This window comes from Ammospiza nelsoni, chromosome 6, assembly GCF_027579445.1.
Source record: "Ammospiza nelsoni isolate bAmmNel1 chromosome 6, bAmmNel1.pri, whole genome shotgun sequence".
Lineage (NCBI taxonomy): Eukaryota > Metazoa > Chordata > Aves > Passeriformes > Passerellidae > Ammospiza > Ammospiza nelsoni.
In genome coordinates, this window is record NC_080638.1 from 25,733,084 (window position 1) to 25,754,881 (window position 21,798).

General features: G+C 46.0%; 3 protein-coding genes across 7 annotated transcripts in view; 1 reads left to right on the plus strand and 2 right to left on the minus strand.

The window, feature by feature from the left end:
- MADD (MAP kinase activating death domain) overlaps positions 1-10,357 on the minus strand; it is a 99,688-nt gene extending 89,331 nt beyond the window's left edge. The window contains exon 1 of the mRNA XM_059474109.1: positions 10,309-10,357. The gene's annotated coding sequence lies outside the window, so the exon portion shown is untranslated. The remainder of the gene's footprint in view (positions 1-10,308) is intronic.
- The window catches only part of NR1H3 (nuclear receptor subfamily 1 group H member 3), a 30,889-nt gene extending 18,473 nt beyond the window's left edge, over positions 1-12,416 (minus strand). The window contains exons 1-3 of one of the 5 annotated variants that reach the window (XM_059474119.1): positions 10,972-11,052; positions 9,956-10,124; positions 5,666-5,715 (exon numbers count right to left, since the gene is read on the minus strand). The gene's annotated coding sequence lies outside the window, so the exon portion shown is untranslated. Of the gene's footprint in view, positions 1-5,665; positions 5,716-9,955; positions 10,125-10,308; positions 10,520-10,971; positions 11,101-12,230 lie in introns of those variants that run through there. The other 4 variants (XM_059474116.1, XM_059474118.1, XM_059474120.1 and 1 more) reach the window with 4 other exon arrangements.
- Positions 12,396-21,741, plus strand: ACP2 (acid phosphatase 2, lysosomal). The gene is made up of 11 exons (XM_059474115.1): positions 12,396-12,566; positions 12,658-12,753; positions 12,830-12,916; positions 15,292-15,444; positions 15,783-15,881; positions 16,037-16,126; positions 18,366-18,498; positions 18,574-18,662; positions 19,274-19,380; positions 19,596-19,771; positions 19,854-21,741. Exons 1-11 carry the CDS (start codon positions 12,471-12,473, stop codon positions 19,988-19,990), a joined length of 1,263 nt encoding a protein of 420 aa, XP_059330098.1. The 5' UTR covers positions 12,396-12,470; the 3' UTR covers positions 19,991-21,741.
- Positions 21,742-21,798: the final 57 nt, after the last annotated feature.

Sequence of the window (21,798 nt, forward strand, 5' to 3'; positions counted from 1 at the left end):
TCACCCTACATAAGGCAAGAAGGAATGTAGGACTGAAATAAGTGAATAAATGGGTTAACAAAGTGAATTAGAATCTTAAGGCACAACTGTATGACCAAACACAATGCAATAAAAAAGGGCAGAATAAGCCCAAAGTATTTCTGCTTTGCTCCACATAAAAAGTCCAAAAAACCAAACCTGCTCCTTTGTCCACAATCTGCAGAGTACAGTATTTGTTTCTTTCCTGAAGAACCTGTGGACTCCCTCATTTTAGAAATATAGCTTCCCAAATTTTAAATCAGATGATGACGGAATGCGCTGACTCCAGTTCCCAGGGAACTACAGGCCCTGCAAAGCTCACCCCCAACAGCAATTGTTTTGCAAGTCAGCTCTCCTGCTCACAAGCCTCAGCCAGAAGCAGGTGCTCCCTGCTCTCTCACCTGCCTCTCATTATACCTTGCCTGGCAAAGGCTGAGATTTTGGGTTTGCCCTTCCCTTCAACTCTTGGTTTCTGTCTGATTAAAAAGAGCCATGTCAACACAAGGAGCAAGAGGAAAAGAGAGCATACATGTGACTACTTTCAGGGTGGGTAAGATCCTGAAATGGACTGTGCCTTTATTTTTCCTCCCTCCCTCTCTCCCAGTTGCCAGATGTCCTTGGTTCTGCAACTGAGTGGAGGAGAAAGGGGACGAGGTTATTGGAGTTCATTCACACTGCACACAGTGCTGCTCCTGCCTCTCTTCCTGTTTGCAAGGAAATATCACTCCCTCTGACAACGCGAGACAGAAAGAGGCAGGCAAGTGGATAGGGGAAGAGTGAGAAGAAGAAGTAAGGGAAGAGAGAGAGGGGAGGGAAACAAGGAGAGGGAGGAAGGGATTATGGTAAGAAGATAAGACTTTTCCCTGGTTAATGAACTGGAGATGAATAACAAGTCATATCAGGAGTGATGTAGCCACCTTGCTGCCATGAAATTCCTTTAAAAGGCCATTGACACAAGTTCCTTTGAACTCTGGAAAACAACACAACCCTGATCTGGACTAAAAAAAAATCTCTAACCCCTTCTAGGCTTTCTACTGTCACCTCAGCTTTCAAGCTTCTGGCTAACCTAGAGTATAACCACCTCAGGAATGGCCAAAACCAGGGCATGCACAGGCTTACAGCAAGGAAGATGTGACAGCAGCAGCATCCCTCCATCCTCCCCTCCATGCATCCAGTAAAACGACAAGCCATCCCTCCTCAGTTCTGTCTGGCCAGATGAGCTGTGTAGCCAGTTTCTCAACAGGGAGAGGGGACAAAGCAGAGTCGCTTTAGAGGGACACCAACTTCTGCAGCACTCACAGGGATGAACATGAGCAGAACTTGCTGTTTGTAGCTGAACTGCAATAATCCCCTGGGCCTGGCCACGAGTCCGGCTCACTGACAGCTCAACACCACTATCAGCACCGACCTTCAGATGGCAGGAAGCATGACTGAGTCTCTGATAGGGGCTTCCTACAGGAAAAATTCCATCTGTGCTCCTCCCAGGAGGACGAAACACTCAGACCAGCTGCCCCCTCCTGCCAGCAAAGGGCAGCTCTGTGCTGCTTCTGGGGAAGCAGAAGGGAGGAAATCCAGCCTGGGTCCTTGTCCACAGAATGTGTCAGCATCAACTGTAATAGCAATTTTCCTATGGAAACTCACTCTAAATTGGAAACAACATTCTTTTGCCAGTAGCACTCAATTTCTCCAAGCAAATGTACCTATTCTAGCAGTAAGTCTTCTTTCCCCTTGCACATGTACCTATGCAAAAGTGGTTTTGGTTTACATGCCTGTTTTTCTTTCTAGGGTCCCTGTAATGCTAATAGTGTCATTCCTTCACATTTCTAACCACAACACCAGATACACACATCAACAACAACAACAAAAAAAAACAAACAAACAAAAAAAACCCCACAAAACAAAAAACACAACAACAACCAAACACACCACCAAAACAACAAAAAAAACCCAAACGTAAAAAGTGTTCAAGCAACCAATAAACCAATAAAACTTCTTACTATAAAATGATCTGCTAACAAAATCCCCCTTCAGTTTGGAAAATTAAAGTTGAGGTGTCTGTAGCTCATTAATCCTGCTGCTGACCAGTTCTTACACACCCTTCATGCAGCAATAGCTCATCACATCCTACTTGAAGGCCAAAAATGCAATCTGACCCCACCACCTCTGTTTCTTTATAAATGTCACTGCATGACATCATGGAAAACAGGACCACAGACTCAGTATCTTTCTGGATGCCGTCTCTATATTTATTCAGCCATCAATATCCTGCTCTGCACAATTATACATAGCTATGCAAAACATAACACTCAGGCATTCTTTGAAGCAGCAGTTTTATAACCCAGGGCTTCCTTTGTCCTCCCAGAGAACAGAGTTTAAAAGAGGCAAGAAGTAACAGTGTCGCCGAGATCAGAAGCAATGAAAACAACCAACTAGGTCCAAAAAGCTGGGGTTTTTTAAATGGGGTTTGACTAGAAGTTGGAAGGGAGTGGGAAAAATTAGAGAAGCCTCTCTCTTTAATAATTGTGGACTTTTCTGGGAGCACCATATTACAGAACAAAAACTCTACCATGCATCCTCCTTTATGACCCTCAGTCCCGCAGACGTTATAGCCCAGCTTCAGGGAAACATGAGTCTGATTCACAGCAGATCTGAGAAATCAGCCCAATGCTCTTTCCAATCTGAAGCAAGAGATCAGAACTTAAAACAAACAAACAAACAAACAAAAAAAAAGAACAAAAAAAAAGAATACCCAAAATAACATCCTGGTAGTGGAAATGCCAGGGGAAAAGGCTAAACCTAGTCCATAAGGAATAAGAGGACCAATAAGATTATGTCTAGAAAAGAGTACTGCAGGCCTTTTTTCTGCAGATAGAAAATGGTAGTGATAAATAATACCACAACATACTGGGGTTTTTGATCTGTTTCCTTAAAAAATTATTTCATCTCAACTATGCAGTAAGAGAACAGTATTTCATGATCCATGCCTATTCTAGCCAAGCACTTTTTATCAAGGGAAATCTCCTCAGCTCCCCAGGCTGTCTCAGTGCATCTCTTCAACACAGAAACTCAAACTGCTGTTGACTCCTCTGAGCAGGAACATGGCACAGTCCACTAACTGCACTGAGTTACTAAGACAGACAAAAGCAAAAAATAAGCAGCTGCACCATTTTATCAGGATGACAAGATGACAAAAGACACCTAAAGCCATAGCATACATCATGGCAAAGCCAAAAAGATAAACAAAAACAGAACTTAAAAGCTCTCAACTCCTATCCCTTGTCCAGACTACATTCTCTTTCAAACTGGTCCTCTCCATCCTCTACCAGCTATGAAATGAGAGGACATGAAGAAGAGAAGCAAAAGAGGAAAGAACAGAAGGGGAAGGCTGCTTAGAGTACAACTGTTTGCTCATTTTACTGACTTCCTCCTTTCCTCCCACCCCAGGAGTACTTCCATCAGCATACTGCACATCACCATAACTGATACAAGATTGCTTCTGGGAAAGAACCTCTTAATAAAGTCTCTATATAACACTTTGTATCCAAACACCATTCCATCCAAAAGCACCAATCAAAACAAATACTAATGCTCACAGGCAAACCAGAAATACAGTACTGGATTGCAAAACAGGCAGGAAACTCATTAAGATTCCCTTCAGGGCAGTAGGGGAAAAGCACCAATTCCCATTCATAGAAGGATCATCCCTAGATGTAGCACAGAGGTCAGAAAGAAATTACAGTACTGCTGAAATACCCATACAAAGAACACATCAGAGGGATACTGTAACAGAGTTTTAAACTGCTTCAGAGTAAGCTTGACTGGTAGTCTATTCCCAACTCAAGCATCATCAGGGATTTATTTTGTTGGGTTTTGGTAATACTGCTCTTAGAAGAGCAGGAGGAGAGAGGCAGGGTTGCAGATGTACATATCCAAACATAGATCAGCCAGAAAACTGCAGCACGGCAATGAAGGAGATCAGAAGAGCTGCCAAGAAACACAGTGAAGACTGGCAGAGGGGGGGCAGGTCAGAATAAAGGACTATTAAGAGCTTTGCTGCAAAGTAAACTTGCCCTGCTTTTGACTACTCTTCTGGATTCTGGCCTGTATAGGCTATTTCTGCTTTGGGGGTCATTGCAACTGAACCCTTACAAGGTACAGTATCAACAAAAGAAGGAGGACTTCTCTGAGTTTTATAAACCCACCAAGGAGAAGCTAGGAGGAAAGGGTTAAAGGTCTGAAAGTGAGATAAAGAGATCTGTGTGACAGGAAGGGAGCATGTGAGAGGGCGTGTGACAGGCTGTGTAGCAGAATGTGTGTGTCAATCTCATTGCCTTCGAGGCTTTTGGCCAAATGTGGAGCTGAACTTTCTGCAGACTTTGTCCTGCCAAGTCATGTTCCCTTCTCACACTGCCTGACATCACCACAAATACTCAGCTCAAAACCAGTCCAGAGCCGGACAGAATCCACGGCTGAAATCCCAGCCAGTGAAATGGCTGCGCTGCCGGCACACCCACCAGATGGGAAAGCAGAGCCACCCACTCTGCTCACAGGTTGTCTCCAAGTGCTCAGGAGGCCTCACCCTCATCCATGCACAAAGTGCCCTACCAAGGTACACAGAACCAGAGGTGCTAACAGACCAATGTTTTCCTATTGCCCCAATAACAGCTCAGAACAGACTGAAAGTCTGCACAAAGGTTTGAACAGAAAAATGCAAAAGAAGGGAACCATCAGACCATCTGAGTTTGTCACAACCATCCTGCTGCAAGGACTGCAGTCTATTCACAACTTTGGCACAACCCTGCCACAGGAAGGGAGCTCTGTGACCCAAGGACAACTAAGAAGCCAGCAATCCTGCAAAGACTATGCCCCTGCAGAGTCTGCAGGAAGCCAGCATGTGTTATCCTATCAGAGCACTCCTATAACCCTGACTTCTCAGAAATAAGTGTAAATCCATGATCAAGGCTGCAAATTGCAGCATGTGTACAAGTGTGTGGGAGTAGGCAATGGGACTAAGTCAACAAGTGGCTCCATTTCTTATTTTGATCCTTGTGTCAAGGAAGAAGGGTGTGGATGGTCCACTGATTTGGGGACACTGCTAAAGGCACCACCCAGAGCAAGTATCAGGGAGTAGCAGTGGAAGATGATACTGAAACAAGGGAGAAAGAAATCTGCAGTCTCTTCTTGTTTTTTTTCTTCAACCCTCACCCCCTAGTCAGCAGCTTAAAAGCAGCTCTTTAGAAAATGCCCTCCAAGTACAACCGATAGGGAGAAAATTAACGTTTTCTTCAGGCAAAGGCTTCTCCTTTCTCCAATCCTGTTCAATTTCTACAGGAACAAACAGCAGCTTGGGAGCTTTCTGCAGACCAAGGAAAAATTTTTCTTTAGTCTCATACAGGCCAGGAAGTTATGTCCTTGCTTTTCAGACACATACTGATAACAGAGGCTACCTTGTATGATCTATAGTTATTCTGTATCTTACATTTTAAATTTTTATTTCTCATTTTAAAACACTCCTCACAACAGAAGTTCCCTCTTCTTTTGCTAAGGAAGGGGTTCTGACACCTTCCTTGAAGGCGCAATAGTGCAACCTTGCCTGTCCTCATGCTATATGGACCTTAAATCACATCCTTACTTATCATATCCTTACCTGGGTTCCTGTCCAGAAATGCAGATGCCTGAGAATGTCCATCTCACCAGCTGCAAACACAAAAGCCACCTTTTGAACTTCTTCCTAACCCTTTCACAGAAATCAACATATTATTTCTTTCCTGCACACAACGGCCAAAGGTGGGAAGCAGTCAATCAGAAGACTGGAATTACAAAGTTGTTTTTGAGGGCCAGGTAACAGCCTCTCCTGTACTCTTGAAGCTTGCAGCTGGCTGAGCTGAGCTGCCCTGCCTCGGTGGCACTTCTCATGCAAGCCAATGCACACTGCTGAGGGCTGCCCACAGGACTCTGAGTGTGCATGTGTGCCTGCATGTCACGGCATGCACCACAGCAGCAAGTCCCAAAGGCTGTTCAGTGCAAGCTCATGTGCCCACACAAAGCTGCATGTGAGCTTCTGCTGGCAGACGTGCAAAGTGCCACTACATGGACCTCTCTGGCTGTGAGGTCTCCAGCAAAAATCTCTGGCAAGGCATGAGGAGTCCTTTGGGGGCTGGCACATTTCTGCAGGTATGTCTGTAGCAACCAAGACATACTACAGAGCTGTTACAGAAGCCTACCTGTTCACCCTCATTTCATAAGAGCTCTAGATGAGAATACTTAAATTCTAAACATTTTCCTTTGAGTTGGTTTTACACACAGTTTTCAAGATTACACTTGTTAATTTATTTTCTAAGTCAATGGCAAATTATGACGAAATCTAAAACAACCATTTAAACACACGCAGGCCCTATTCAAGCAGGACATGGCTACTGGAGAATGTTTTAAAAGTCTAACTCTAAACTCCAGAAAGTCATGCAGAGTCAGTACACAACAATTCTTTCTTAAAAAGGCAGAGAGATTAGTTTCTTCAATCCACTTATTAAATTAGTTCAGTTCACTCAAAGGTGGTGCAGGCAGTATAAAATGGGTGGAAGGTACTTCTCTCTAACAATCTCCAAGTGAAAACAAGACAAGGAAAGATGAGTAATGCTCATTCTAAGATCTGGAAAGAGACAATTAACAAAACTAACCAGTTAATTCTGTTAAGTACAGATAACACTACCCTGACAGAATTCCTATTATTTAATAGCACATTCCAGCAAGGATATTTTCTCTTATGTATCCAGCACATTATTTGTGTGATTATAGCATAAGCATAAAAAAGTGCCTATTTGATTTGACCTTTTTATTCAAATGCAGTTTTGTACAATTCATGAGGAAAGAAATTCACACAGTAATTACAACTGGCCATTTTGTAATGTAAACATTTTCTGTGATATAATAGCATAAAGAGATGTATGCAGATACACTGTATCGTCCTGTTTGGCAAGAAGCAGTACTAGATGAGCCTAACTGATTAGACTAAAGCTGCCTTTTAAGAAATTACCAAATGCAAAACAAACTTTAAATGAATTATTTAAATCACGAACTTTAATCATGATTTCTATCAGCAAGTGGGAAGCCTTGATTTGAACCAATCGACTTTGTTTGCCTCACAGCTGCAGGAGGACCAGTGGGCCAACACTGCCCCGATCCCTGGAGGGGGAGAGGGAGAGGATAGGCTTCCATGCACTATTGGTTTCAAGAAATTTTGTGAGCATATTTGCCAATATTTTTTAAATCTTAAAACAAACCAGAAAGTCTTATATGCCAGGAGACACCTACTCTCTTGTCAGTCATGTGCTTTAGCAATCAGTCTGATACTCACCTAACACCTTATTTACATCTCAGAGAGGTTTCTATGAGTACACAATATAACCTGACTCTGCAACATGGCTTTTAAATTGCTTCAATTCTCACATCCCACAAGATAGTTCTCCTACTTAATCCTTATAGGCACTAGTTTTGGTCTGCTCAAAACAAGCGTTAGATTTCTCATTCTCTAGCATTTTCTCTTCATTTCTTCACCAACTTCCCACTAAATAAACATTCATTTTTTCCCTCCTTAAACCTACTGGGAAGATCTGCAACGCTCTGCTCTCCTCTGTGCACTACCTTAGTTAACCTTTGTCCTCCCCAAATAAGATTGTTAAGAGTTTGACAGTGCATACTTCAAAGTGGTTTATAATATTACACCAAAATTATGTAAATCACTGTAAAATTTTCTTTTTGACACTTCATTAAGCAAGTAATTTTGCTTTACAGGAAATCTAGTTTTGAGATCTCTAAATATAAAAGTACAAGTTACACTAGCTTTAGGGGTGTCTCCCTTTCAGCAGGAACACAAGAAAAAAAGTTGTCTATGTTCCAAATATGGGAAAAAAAGTATTTGGTCACAGGAAGTCACAGAACAAAATTGACACAGGAATGCTAAAGGAAGCCATTGTTCCATTTCTAACTGATATACTTTTAAGGTCTGACTGAACATGGACAGCCTCTTTTCATTTAACAATATTAAACACATCTCTCAAACCTGAAATAACTACAACGAAAATGTTAAGTCAAACAGTACTTGTATATTGGCAGAAGTATGATCTAATGACCAAGTTCAAGCTGTTCATAAGCCTTAATGCAGACCTGTACCTATCAGAAGGAAGCACTCCCCTGAATTCCCTCCTAAGATTAAGTTCCTTCACACCGAGAGTTTCCACAGCCAAGAGAATGTGACTCTGCCTTCCTGAGTTATTATGCTGTAAGAAAAACGAGTCAACACATCCTACAGAAGATCAGCAGAATATTCTCCCCCAATGAAACAAGGTATCTTTGTACAGAATCATGAAATGGTTTCGAATGGACCTAAAAAATCAGGCAGGTTCAAGCCCCACAGCAATGGGCAGGAACACCTATGACAGTTCTGGAAGACTGACTTTTCTCCAAGGCTGTCAGGTGTGTGAATCTCATTACTTGGTGGGGGAGGGAAAAGAGGGAGAATGACAAACAATCTGATAAGCTTTCCTATTCAACATGCAAAGGCCCACACATCTGCAACAATGAGACTTTCACAGCAGCTGCTTCCCGAGCAGAAAGCAGGATCATCCTCCAATGCACCCAAGACAAAGCACATTATATTCTACACTCTTCCTTAGACAGATAGAATCACAACTTCTGAAAAACAGCAAGAGTTAAAGATTTTTAAATTCAAAACTTGAAATTTTGAAAACTGTCAGTCTTGACAGCCATACAATCACAGGCCAGATCTAATTACAAGAGACATACTTCCAAGATGTGAGACCATCACCACTTGAGCTAACATTCAAACAGCAACATTCCTTCTGTTTGCCTCAGAACAAGCCTGCCGAGTTGCGAGAAGCAACCCAAGAGAAAGGAAAAGAGAGTCATAGCAATCAAATGCACTTTACCACAGTGGAAACACGACTCTTCCTGCAGGTGTAAGACAGGGACAAGGCAGCAAACTCCTGCTCTGTATTTGTAGGGCTGCACGCCAGTCCTGCATAGCCTCCCCCTGCCTCCCTGCACAGCCAGCTGGTAAGGAAAACATGCTGACAAGGCACAGGGAGCTGCAGCAGCAGTAACTGGAAACAGCAAGCGAGAGCAACCCCAGGCACGCAGCCAGGACACACTAATTCTGTGATAAAGTTTCCTGTCCATATTTTTTTAGATTAGGCAATTTATATAGACATAGATCCTGCTGTGGTACTTCTCCCTGCATCCCTTCACAACACGAATAGTTGCAACTTTCCTCTGGAAGCTACGGAACTCCCATGCAGCTCCAAAATGACCCATTTTCTATCCTCCCTCAGGCTGGTTTAGGTTTATTCCCTCCCCCTTTTATTTTGGGGGTCTGGGAGAAAGTTGTTAAGTATTTTCACCCTGGTTTTTCTCCTGCAAATGCTGGCCTTCCTGTATGAAAAAGAATGCATGGGCACATTCATGTATGAGAAAGTATCACTGCAAGTGCTAGATTCCGAGAAGGGGTCACAGCAGGAAGCCACACAGCCTGTCAGCGCTTACAAGCCTTGCAGCAGCGGTATCTTCGGGTCAAAATGCCACAGGTGCAGTGACAAAGAAGTGTACCAAGGCCAATCTCCACCTGGTCCTTGCACAATGTGTACCACATCCAATGCCTTCCTTCCACAACCCAAATGATAGAAGGGTAGAGCTCAGCAACAACTGGCTGAACTTTTCAAGCAGTTTTTGTTTCTATAGTTAAAATATAAGGAATGTTTTTCTACTTCAGCAAGGGGGTTATGTCTTGATTCAGACTCAATTAAAAAATCAAGCCCCATCACTCAGTAAAGGAAATAAAAAACAGGCTTTCTGTTTTCTTTTGTCTGTGCTCAGGTATAGCCCTCTCTCTGACAGTCACGAACAGCAGATCAACTCCATGTACCTTGGAACACGAAGCAGATCCAAGAGGACTCTTCCCTACAGACAAACATAACCTGCAGTCATAGCCAGAAACTGTGTGACACGCAGTGATCCAAACTGTTAGTCAGAAACGTGACTCAGTGTTGGAGACTCCCTCAAAAAAAGCCTTGCAGGGAAGAGCCCAGCTGCCCCTTTAGGAAAAAGAAAAGAAGGGAAAGAATTTTCAGAAGACAGAGCATTTCTCTTTCACCAGTGATCCAAAGTTTGCTTCCAGCCCATAATGAAATCCCGTCTTGACAGATCTGTGGACTTCAGCAGCATAAGCGTCAGGGAAACAGCACAATGAAGAGTAACCACTAATGTAAGCAAAGTTACCTTTCAACAGCACCATGCAAACTAACAGCCGTACAGACAAGTTTCTGTCCTAGAAAACTCAAGACCTGGGTTGACAGGATGCAACAGGTGAATGACACAGAGAACTTCAAGCTGAGCAGAGTGGAAAGCTAACAAGTTACCACAAAGCAATAAACATCTCCTGACAGCACGTCCGGAGACAGCAGACAGAAACCCGGGCTCTTCAGACGCACGACAGCAGCCACGAGAAACTGACACCGCTCCCCAGACGCCTCCGACCCCCTCAGCAAAGGGGCTCTCTCTGACAGCGCGACCGCTCAGTCCCCGCCGGCAGACACCGCGCATTATGGCCGGCGCTCCGGACCCAGGCCGAGAGAGCGACCCCTTCCCTCCCGTCCGCCGGGCCCGCACCCCGCCAGACCACGGGTGCTTCAGCGGGATGGGCCGCCGCCGTCCCCCTTCCTTCCAGCACCTTCCAGCGCCACCGGGCCCGGCCCGGCCGGCAGCAGGACGCGGGCGGGCGGCGCTGCGCCGCCGGCTCTGGGTCGCAGGGAACGCTGCAGCGCTCGGGCCGGCGCAGGCCGCGGGGCGGGACAGTGCGTCCACGTCCCCCGCCGTGAGTCACGGCCCCGCGGGCGGCGAGAAGGAGACGCCGCCGCCCCCAGAGCCAGCGCGAAAAGTTACCGGCGCGGGCCGCGGCTCCCGGCGATGCGCGGCCGCCGCCCCCCGTGGCGCAGGTGCCCGAGCCGCGGGCGGGAGGGGCGGCCCGGCCCGGCGCTGCTCCCGGCGCTCTTCCCGGCGCCGCGGCGGAGCTGCCGTGATGTCACGCGGGCCCGGGTCACGTGCAGGCGCCGCCCGCCCCGCTCCGCCCCCGCGGCTCCCGCGGGACGCGAAGGCTCCGGGCGCCGGTGATTCCCGGGCCGTGGGACCGCACGGGGGCCCGGAGCCCCTCCCGCGCCGCGCCCGCCCGCCCTCAGCAGCGGAGCAAAACCAGCTGCAACAACAGAACTATCCCAAAGCAGGTGCCGCAGGAACAGCGCGCGTTCCACCTCCGCAGAGAACCTTTTCCTTCCAGCATTCACCAAGAACTTCCTCAGTGGTGCCGTATGGGCAAACAGAATAAAAAAAAAGAACGCGGCTTCGTGCTGTCCTAGCGATAGGAAATAGAATTCAGTTTAAATTCACTAAGCATTCGAGCATGAGCAAATTAAACACGTTATTCCGTCCAGCTGAGCCTCGTGTATTGCACCAACCCTGCCCTGAAATAACCCCCCTGCTTCACAAACAATTGGCACCCTCACTGAGACCTTACACACAACTTTCTAACGCTGCGAACTACGGAAAGTTTTAAGCAAATAAACAGGTACCAAAGAACTGCGTTATGAGCCGCTGTGCTTCATGACTCCAAGACTTCTTTGCAAAAGCGAGAGCCATGTTTCCTTTTTTCCTTAGAAAAGAAAGCTGAGAACTTCATTCACCGCCCTCTATACACTTCTGCGTGCAGGCAAGCACTAAGTAGCAGTAAATTCGTTTAACTGCCTATGATTTTTCCCTCTACACGGCACCTACGAGATCCTCGACCAACGATCCAGTGGTTGCACAGGCGGCAGCAGAAGCCGGGTTTCATCTCACACACGTCTAATTCGACCAAGTCTCGTAAAGAACAAAAACCAAAACTGGGCAAAAGCTGCCAACGCTGGCCAGCCTCTTTGCCAAGGAGCAGCAGCAGCTTTCCATTTCACACGGGCATCCTCAGGCTGACCGGAGGGATGCGACGATTAGCGAGCCGCGGCTGCCGGGCGGTGCGCGCCAGGCCGCCTTCCCTACTTCTGCCCACGAGTTTACCCAGGAGCACACGCACGGCGTCAGAGCACTGCGAAAACTCGCGTCCTAGAGCGAAGCTGCGGCGGGGGTGACACCGCCTTCATTCCCGCCGCTCCTACCGAGCGCCTCCGCGGCTGCAGCCCAGGACGAAGCCCCCGCAGGGCTGACAGCAGAACTCAGCGCCGCCGGCCCGGCGAGCCCGATGCTCAGGGGGCTGAGCGGGGCTGTCCCGCCGCTGGGATCCTCCTCCTCGGGGGCGGGCGCAGCACCGAGAGCGCGGCCGGGGCTGTGCGCTGCGAAACGCCGTCCGCGCGGGCCGGCGGCCGGCGGCGCTCGGTTCCGGGCGGTGTGCGAGCGCCATGGCGGGCGGGTGGGGCGGCGCCGTCCTGCTGCTTCTGGCGCTGTGCCTGCAGCCGCCGCCCGCCCGGGCCCGCAGCCTCCGCTTCGTGACGCTGGTGAGGGGGACGGGGGGACACGGGGACACGGGGGTGCCGAGCCGGGCCGGGATGGCCGGGCCGGGCCGGGGTGACGCGGTGCCGCCCGCAGGTGTACCGGCACGGAGACCGCTCGCCCATCAAGGCCTTCCCGCGGGACCCGTACCAGGAGAGCGCCTGGCCCCAGGGATTCGGGCAGCTCACGCAGGTGCGGTGCGAGGCGGAGCGGGCGGCGGGGGCCGGGCCGGGGTCCGGACCGCCGGTGACGCCCGGTGTCGTTGCAGGTGGGGATGCGGCAGCAGTGGGAGCTGGGCCAGGCCCTGCGGCGGCGCTACCGCGACTTCCTCAGCGACACGTACCGGCGGCAGGAGGTCAGTGCCAGTCCCCGGCTCGGGGAGCGGCGCTCTCGGCCGCCCCACGGTGGGCCCGGGGCGCCGCGCGGGCTGGGGCTGCGGGTGGCTCCTTTGGGAAAGGAAACGCCGGCGCCGGGACTCGTCTCCAAGTACTTTCGTTCCTTAGCCCGTTCCCACTGCAAGAGGAAGAAGAAGGGCCCAGGCTCTGTGCTGAGTCTGGCCGCGGGGTACGAAGGCAAATCCAACCAGAGTTGTGGGACTGTTCGAGCCGCTCACTCTGAAATTCAGGGAACTAAACAGCAATGTTTGTTGTAGCTGGTATTTGTTTCTTACTCGAGTTTATGAGATTTTCTTTAACTGTTACAACAGCTCACAAGAATGCAGCCCGTGTTGGCCCTGCCCTCCCCAGTTCACTTGAGGTACAATCTTACCAGAGCCTGTAGATGTTAGTAGTAGTTACTGGCCAGCAATGACCTTCTCATTTCCTTTCAGCTGTAAAGTATTGACAGTTGCCCAGAGCTATTCATTCCCCTCTCTCTCATTAGGATGTCCTCACACTTAATAATAGTTCTTAAGAAACTGGTAGGTTTCTTTTGGAAAAAGTCACAGAGCCCTTGTGGAACCATGTACTAAGCGCAGACAAAATTATAAAAGATTAAAAAAAGTAAGGAAATAAAAAATCCTCCCAAGTACCTCTACCAATAATCAACTGGTACTAAGTCAATCGAAACATGAACAGATGTCCAGATGAGAGGCTGGTTCAGATGGACAGCAGGCAGCCAAGACCTCTTGTCCCACTACAGGCTCTGCACCACTTCAGTTATTTTATCTGAGCTCAATTAGCTGATAGTACAGAGGGGGCAAACTAAGAATCCCCATACACTTTTCCTTGTTTTCCCCCTTCTAGGGCTTCCCAGTAAGAACCCAGCTTGTCACAGTTAAGATAACAGCCCTTCTTTGACATTTACTTCATCAACAAAACTTCCAGCATTGTCTCAAACAGAGATCCTTTAACTATCCTCAGTATTTCCTTTCCAAACATACTTCACTCTTATACACCTTCTGCAAGTTGGAACTCTTTTCCTTCTCTTGCTTGAGAAAGAAAAACAAACCAAGATGTGCAAACAAAAGCTGTTCTGCTAACCAAGCCTGAACCCTTACTCAAGTTGAGCAACCTCCCTTTTAAGAAGTGTTGCCTCTGGGTGACACCATATGACTGTCTGTCACCTGACTCAGCGACAAGCTGGAGCCTGGCAAAAGGTGCTGAAGAAAGCATGTACACTCAGGGCTTAATTGCTTGGGGTTTTTATGATACTTCTAGAATTAAGTCCTTATCTTTTAAAATATCTCATATCTTACTAAGGATAAAAGCAAACCTTTCTAATGAGTACAGGGTCAGTTTTTTCAAGCCACTGTTAAGAGGTAAAACAAAGACAGTGATGTCAGAGAAAAGACCAGTTGGGTTTTTTTCTTGTGACTGTAAAGTTTCTGAGATCACACTTCACATGAGAGTGTGAAGAGTATGTATATATTTTATGATTCTGTCCTAACACTTTAAAAAATCGCTATCTTTACATTATATTTCATTCTTCAGGCTTTTTGTTCTTGTTTCGGATCAAACATGCTGTTTCCTGGGATGTTCGTTTATGATTTCCTGTTGGTCCTCTTATTTTATCACTGGTTTCTCTATTTCCCCTTAACTGTTTTCAGTACATAGATTCCAGAATACTAAAGTTTTGCCATGTTGACCTTCTGAACATTGCTGTATTTTTCTCATTTCTCCTTTTTTCTGGCTCAGAACTCTCTCTTCTGAGCTCTAGAATGGTCAAGTCTTGGCCCATTAATCCCAGGAGCCCACAATGATCAGATAAAATCCCAGCCCTCCCTGTTTTTGTTTACTCTCCTCTTAGTCAGATGACTTTTGTCTTTTTTTCTCAGATGGAAAAACTGGGGGTTGAAGAAGCCGTTTCTTTTCCTGAGCACAGTCAGTCATTCCTAGAACTGACAGCAGAATGCAGGAGTTTGCCTCAGTCCTGCTCTGCAAATATAGCACATTTCCTATCTGTACCCATAGTTTTCTGCATCTTTGTCTTCCTCTGAACCTTCCTCAGACTCAAGACTCCTTTCTGTCTCTAACCTCTGCACACTGCACCTGGGTATCCCATTGATCCAGACCAGACAGCTCCAGTATTAGCAGATTGTCTTTGTGTGTGTCCTTACAGTTTTGTCCAGGCCAACATCAGCAGGCTCAGTCCCTTTGACTCCTGTTCCCCTGTTGTCCGTGAGCAGCTGCAGGGCACTTGGCAGTGTTCCTGGGCGAGTGCATCATGCTGTGCCTGAGCATCACCACTTGCAGGAGCATTAGTAATGGTGCACTGTCCCTGTCCTGGCAGATCTTCATCCGCAGCACAGACTGTGATCGGACACTGATGAGTGCAGAGGCCAATCTGGCAGGCCTCTATCCTCCAGGAGGACAAGAGATGTTCAACCCTAACATCTCCTGGCAGCCTATCCCTGTGCACACAGTCCCTGAGTCTGACGAAAGGGTAAGTTCGTCTCAAAGACATGTATTGATTACTCAAGTAGTGTAGCGTCCAAAAATATTTGCTATAGTCTTGATTCAGATTGTCTTGAACTTCTCCTGGGACCTACCTTGCAGAGGTTTTCGTATTTTCAGAAGAAGATGAGAGAATTCAGGGGCTGGGTTCACTCAACATGTCAGGTGCAACACCTAAGCAGACCACACATGATCGGGAGTATGTCAGCAGACAGTACTTGAGGCTTTTTATAGATGCAGTCAGGGTTTCATTACAGCTGTGCATGTTTACTGCAAATTCTGTACTCCAGCATTCTTGGTGACCTGGCTGCTCTTGTCTCTGCCCAGCTACTGAAGTTCCCTTTGACCCCTTGTCCACGGTATGAACAGCTACAGACTGAAACACGGCACTCAGCAGAATACATAAATAAGACCAAAGAGAATTGGGTAAGTGATTGTTTATGTGAGATAAGGTGGTTCTAGGCTTGTAGCTATCACCTCCGTATAATCAGAGCTCTGAGAAAAGGGAAGGGATACCAGTGCATATAATACAGTATGAGATTAGAAAATTGAAGACCTTTTCTCTTCTGTCCAACGTACAGCAATTCCTGGAGATGGTGGCAAAGGAGACTGGGATCCGGGATATCTCTCTCGAGAGTATATGGAGTGTGTATGACACACTGTTCTGTGAAGTAAGTCTGGCCATCATCTTACACCCACTGGAATCTGGTCTTTAGGATTCACTGGATTTGGTGGAAATTATTTTACAAAATCCCATGAAACAACTTTTCACCCTGCAATTAGAAGTAATGTTCTAATTTCAGAATAATAACAGCTCCCACTCACTAGAGGCATGTGCCAAGAATTATGTGTTTTTGCACCCTATAAAACCTCCCACTCTGTAGCTCAGATATGTATCATGCCAGAGTCAGAAAAAGCCCTACCTTTCTTGAAAGTCGCTAGAAAATGACTGCAGTCTGAAATCTTTAGATTGTCTGTTGACAAGCCCAAATCAAATACAGTAGAAGTGAGATCTCTGCAAACTGAAGAAACATTAAATTTATTTTTTAAGTTGAGACCTTAATTAGGACTATTGCTGGTGATACCTCTACCTCTCTGGTTTTTTAAATCAATCACTTTTCTTTCTGTGCTTATTTTAATGCCATATCTAAAAGAAAATAATGCTATCCTAAGTTAAGCGGGGTTCACTAACATCTGTTTTTGACATATTTTCCTTTGTCAGAGAAAGACTCTAGAGACAGATGTTACCCTTTACCATTTGGGATGCGGGCACCAAACTCAGTATTTGAGTCGATTTCTGTTGAAAACACATCTCATGAAGACTTGAACAGAATCAGAAATTAGGTTAGCTGTGCTGTGGTAACGCTAAACTAAAGGTCACATATCCAGGATACTTAAAGTTGTTACACACAAGTTTCTCAGTGTATAACTGTACAGCATGATCTTTCATGTCAAACTAGTGAATTATTGAATTATGGACACAGTAAACCAAAGCATTTTGACACTGTGTCACACTAATTCTATGAGTGTGCAAGACTGCTTCGCTTGCTGGCAGTGGTATACAGTGATGTGCACTATTTTGGGGGTGTAAAAAAATAAATCAGGGAATTGCACTTTTCTATGTAAAGTAGCAGCTTGGGTTGCTACAAGCTGAGAATATTCCAGTCCAAAGCTGCATTGTCCTATGTGAATCTGCCCTTTGTATCACAAATCTCATCTCCTATCTTGTAACAATCACAGTGAATCAACATGTATTGGTAAAAAAATATCCTTTGATCAGAGAAATCAGGAATTTCAGATCTTCATTTTCAAGAGTCACTTCCAGATTGGGCCTGGAAGGCCAGGTGACAGCCACTATAATCCCCAAGAACTTTGAGAACAGCCCACAGTCCCAAAGCAAAACCAGAATGTTGTTAAGGAAAGAGTGTTTCTCACTCAGAACTGTACCCTCAGGCTGATTGGTTTTTTCAGCTTCTTTGGTCTTCCTCCTTTTTAGTAAGTCATGCAAAATGTGCCCTGAAGAGGATTGTTTTTCTCACCTCTGCCAGTAGAGTCATTCTGCTATCTGGATGGAGACAATAAAAAAGTCCAAGAAATAGCTGAACTTACCGGTGATTCTCTTTGTAAATTAATGAAGAACTAACTAAATATCCAAGCTGCTGATGAAATTTCTCTGAACCACTCAGACAGAATGTGCCCTTAAGGATATTCAGCCTCAACTTCCGGAAATCCAATGGGATGCGGCAAAGAAAATTGTTCTCATTAATGCTGGGAAACCACAACTGCTGTTTCTCTGCCATTACAGCTGATCCTTTCATGTAATAGGTTGGCTGCAAAGCAAGTTCTTCTCTTGGTTCCCAGTTCTCGGGCTCCTGGGTTTGAGTACACGGCTTTTTCAGTGGTGCATCCCACTGTTCTGTCCACAGAGCACTTGCTAACTTTGTCTAGTGTCTTTCAGTGGTCCTCAGAGCCTCCAGGGAAACAGGTGCAGCTACATCAGAAACCCTGAGTTTGTGTTCACTCACTTATCTGGTTTTTTTTTCTTTGACTGCATGCCATCTGTAGGGCAGAATTAGCCACATATAAAGTTAATGCCCTAAGATTATTGTATCAATTACAACATAACCTTGCATTCCAGCTGTGCTTTCACAGAAATGTAGCTTTTAGATTGCAATCTTTATTCTTCTCATTACTATTTTCTGGAATAACACCAAAACCCACATATATTCTTTGTATCCAGCATAGCAGTGTGAGGTCAGAAGCACAAATAGGAAAGGGGCATATTATATTGCATATTTAAAATAGTGTAGGAAAGTAGCAGCAGTATGGGCAGGTCTCTAGACACCCTCCCCTTCTCTGTTTAATCTGTGACCTGTGCTACCTGCATATGAATATTGTTTCTCTTTCTAGCAAGCACATAAAATGGATTTGCCTGGATGGGTGACTCCAGAAGTCATGACTCACTTGAAGGAACTAAAAGACTTTGGTTTTGAATTTCTGTTTGGGATCCACAATCGGGTAGAAAAAGCTCGTCTGCAAGGCGGTGAGTGCACCAGGGAGGGAGCCTTGTGCTGCTCTGTCTGGCTTTTGCCTCTTACCAGCTGTTCTCATTCCTCAGGAGTCCTGCTGGATCACATAAGGAAAAATCTAACCAAAGCAGCAAATGCTTCTGCCCATCAGAACCTAAAACTACTTGTCTATTCAGCAGTAAGTTGAAGCTGGGGCTGGCTTTTAGCCATCTCCTCCTGCCTACAGGGGATTGGGGTTTGGTGATAGTTTTAACCCTTTCTAGCATCCCTACAGCCCCCGTGCAGTGATCAGGACATGCATCTTTGCCACTGACTGGGTGAGAGATGCAGTATTTGGCATCATTCTTCTGGGATCCCTGAGGAAAATTCCCGATGTGTCCTTATTCCTGTTAGCTCAGGCTCATGAACAAGACTGGCAAACTTTAAGGAGACACTCTTTATTTGCTAGATGGGTTGATGCTACTCAAATATGATGTTTCAGAAGTGTGCATACAGTTGTCTCCTTTCCAGCAGCGTACTGCCTGAAAGGCCAAGCATTTCTTCCAAATTGCTCTCTAGAGATTAATTCTCAGAAAAACAGTGCAGTATATATATGGCTGTTTCACTTCCTCCCCTTCTCTGGCACCATCACACACTACTGTTCTAGCAGTACAGTTCTTCTCCCATTTCCAGATGGAAGTTACAAAGGTGACGTCCCCTCTGCACTGCCTTCTCCATTACTAGTATGGTCTGAGCTGCCCTGACACATCCCTAAGGGTGACTGATTTGGTTTTTTTCCCTCTTTCTCAGCATGACACCACACTTGTGGCACTGCAGACGGCTCTAGATGTCTACAACAAGATCCAAGCACCATACGCCTCATGTCATTTATTTGAACTGTACCAAGAGGATGATGGGTGAGGGCTGCAGTAAAGACATCTGCTGTGATTTCACCTTGAGGGTTAGACACTTAGGCTAGACTCCACTCCTGGGGCATGCAATCTTGCTCCTAGTGGAAGACTCATGAGGAAAACTTAGCACCAGAATAAAGGAAAGGGTGTACACACTTAGTTTTTGGGAAGGGATGACTTCAACTAGAGAAAAAAAAAACCTTGCTCTGTTTCATTTTCAGTAACTTCTCCGTGGAGATGTTTTACCGGAATGAGAGTGGGAAGGAACCCTTCCCGCTGACAATCCCTGGCTGTCAGCATAAATGCCCATTGCAAAGATTCTTGGAACTCACAGATCCTGTTGTGCCCCAGGACTGGGAGCAGGAATGCAAGGTATCAAGCAGCATGCATGACACAGGTGAGCCCAGGCTTGACCAGAGTGTGGCAGAAGGGGAAAGTCTGGATGATACCATGCTGACCACTTATTTTCTCCCTTACAGAACTCTTTGTGGGTTTGGCTGTGTGTGGATCCATTCTCCTTCTCCTTATTATTCTCCTCTTGACTGTACTCTTTCGCATACAGTCTCAGCCCCCTGGCTACCGGCACGTCTCCAATGAAGGAGAAGAGCAGGCCTGACAGTTGCTTCAACTCCTTCCCAGGCAGTAGGAAGGAGTTGTGTTGCCCCTAAGGATGATTGGGCACCTTCAGTTACTCAGCATTCTTCTATTTTGGCCTTTACTTCCCAGAACAGAACTGGACTTGATTTCTAGATACTTTCTAAAGGTGACATCCTTTAGAAATAACTGAGAAAAAGAACTGAGCTACTCTAAGGAAATGACACCTTAACTTTGAAGCCAATATACTCTGTGGTGCTCTGGTCCTCATACAGCTTACCCAGTCTGGAGTTCCCAACATGGCCAGTTTCAAGTTTTCCTCCTTTCAAGTGACTGTAAACGTTACCACTCACCATGACTGTGGCAGAGAAGCTTGGGCGTGCAGCAGCTGCCACATCCAGTTGCATTTCTCTTCAGGGTCAACCCACTTTGAGTGCTTTTCCCTCACATCATAGAGCTGCTGATGGTAGAAAGGCTGAACTTGAGCTGAGGGTACAGCTCACCAACAATGCACCAAGACTCATCTACTGTCCTTGCAGAGGGAACTTCTGCAGATGATGGGAGAAATGTAAAATGTTTCTTGAGGTTGCTGTCAAGTAGTTGCTGCTGGCAACTGGGGTTTTTTTTCCCCTCTTCACATTGTGGGTCAAGAGAGGACTGTACTGAAATCAGGACAAGCCTGAAAACCTAGCAGTTTTCAGTCAGTCCTGGGATTTGGCTCAGAGTAGAATCAAGAGTAAACCCAAAAAGGCTCTCTCATGAGAGAGAGCAATTCCTGTGACTGAAGCAAACCCACACTCAATTTCTTGTGCAATGTTGCTCTAGAAAGGAAAGTCCCTCTAGATAAGAAACTTGGTTTCTGTCTAAAGATCCCAAGTTTAAATTTTACTTCCCACATGTGAACTTCAAGGACCTATTAAAGGGAGCACCCAGTACTTCAGGCAGTCCAGATTTCAGCCCAAGGAATATGCTTTACTAGCAGAATGTTTTTATGCTGTAATTAAGAGATGTAGCAGAGCTGTAAGTCTAGATTAAATGCCAAGTTCTGTAGTTTTTCTTCCTATCTTCTCTACTAGATGGACAACAAACATTAAGGATCAGAATTGGCAGGCCAGTATGGATTCCTTTGACACACTTGGGCATTTTGTCCAAAGTGTGATTCTTTCTCCAGCCTGGCCTCTCTGCACACTGCAGCTGCTGCAGAGACCTTCACACCAAGTGCTCACTACCTGCCTTGTAGTTTTTGGCAGAAAATAAGAGACTGCAGCAGGCACCAGAAACACAGGCTCTTCACGTGGTGAAACTGCACATTCACTTCCTACTTTTACTTCCCTTTCTGGTGCAGTTCCCTTCCCCTCTTGGATGCAGAAGCCAGTTCTTAGGTTACAAACATTTCCTTTTGTTCCCCCTAAGGAGTACCATGGGGACTTTTCTCCACACCGTAATCAGCATCTGCCAGCATGGGAACCCTAAATCAGCAGAAGCAGCTTGCTGTTCTCAGCATCTTCCTCACCTTTTTGTCCTCTGAAGATACAGACTAGGTCTCCTGCACAGCAAGACAGTCAGAAGGAAAAAGCTACTGCCTGTGAGAACAGGCACAAGAAAGAGGTAATAGAAAGTACATTTAGAAGGACCAGACCTGTTATTTTTAAAGGCACCACATTTTGCACATACACAGAAAAGATTTTTATGATGATTTAGACATTTTGACTGTGAATGACTTTCTGTACTTGTTCCAATACATTTCATTATTAAAATCAATTTCTCACTGAACTCTTCTCCTCTTCTCTAGGAGTTCACAGGGTTAGCACCACTGTGCTCAGTGTTGGA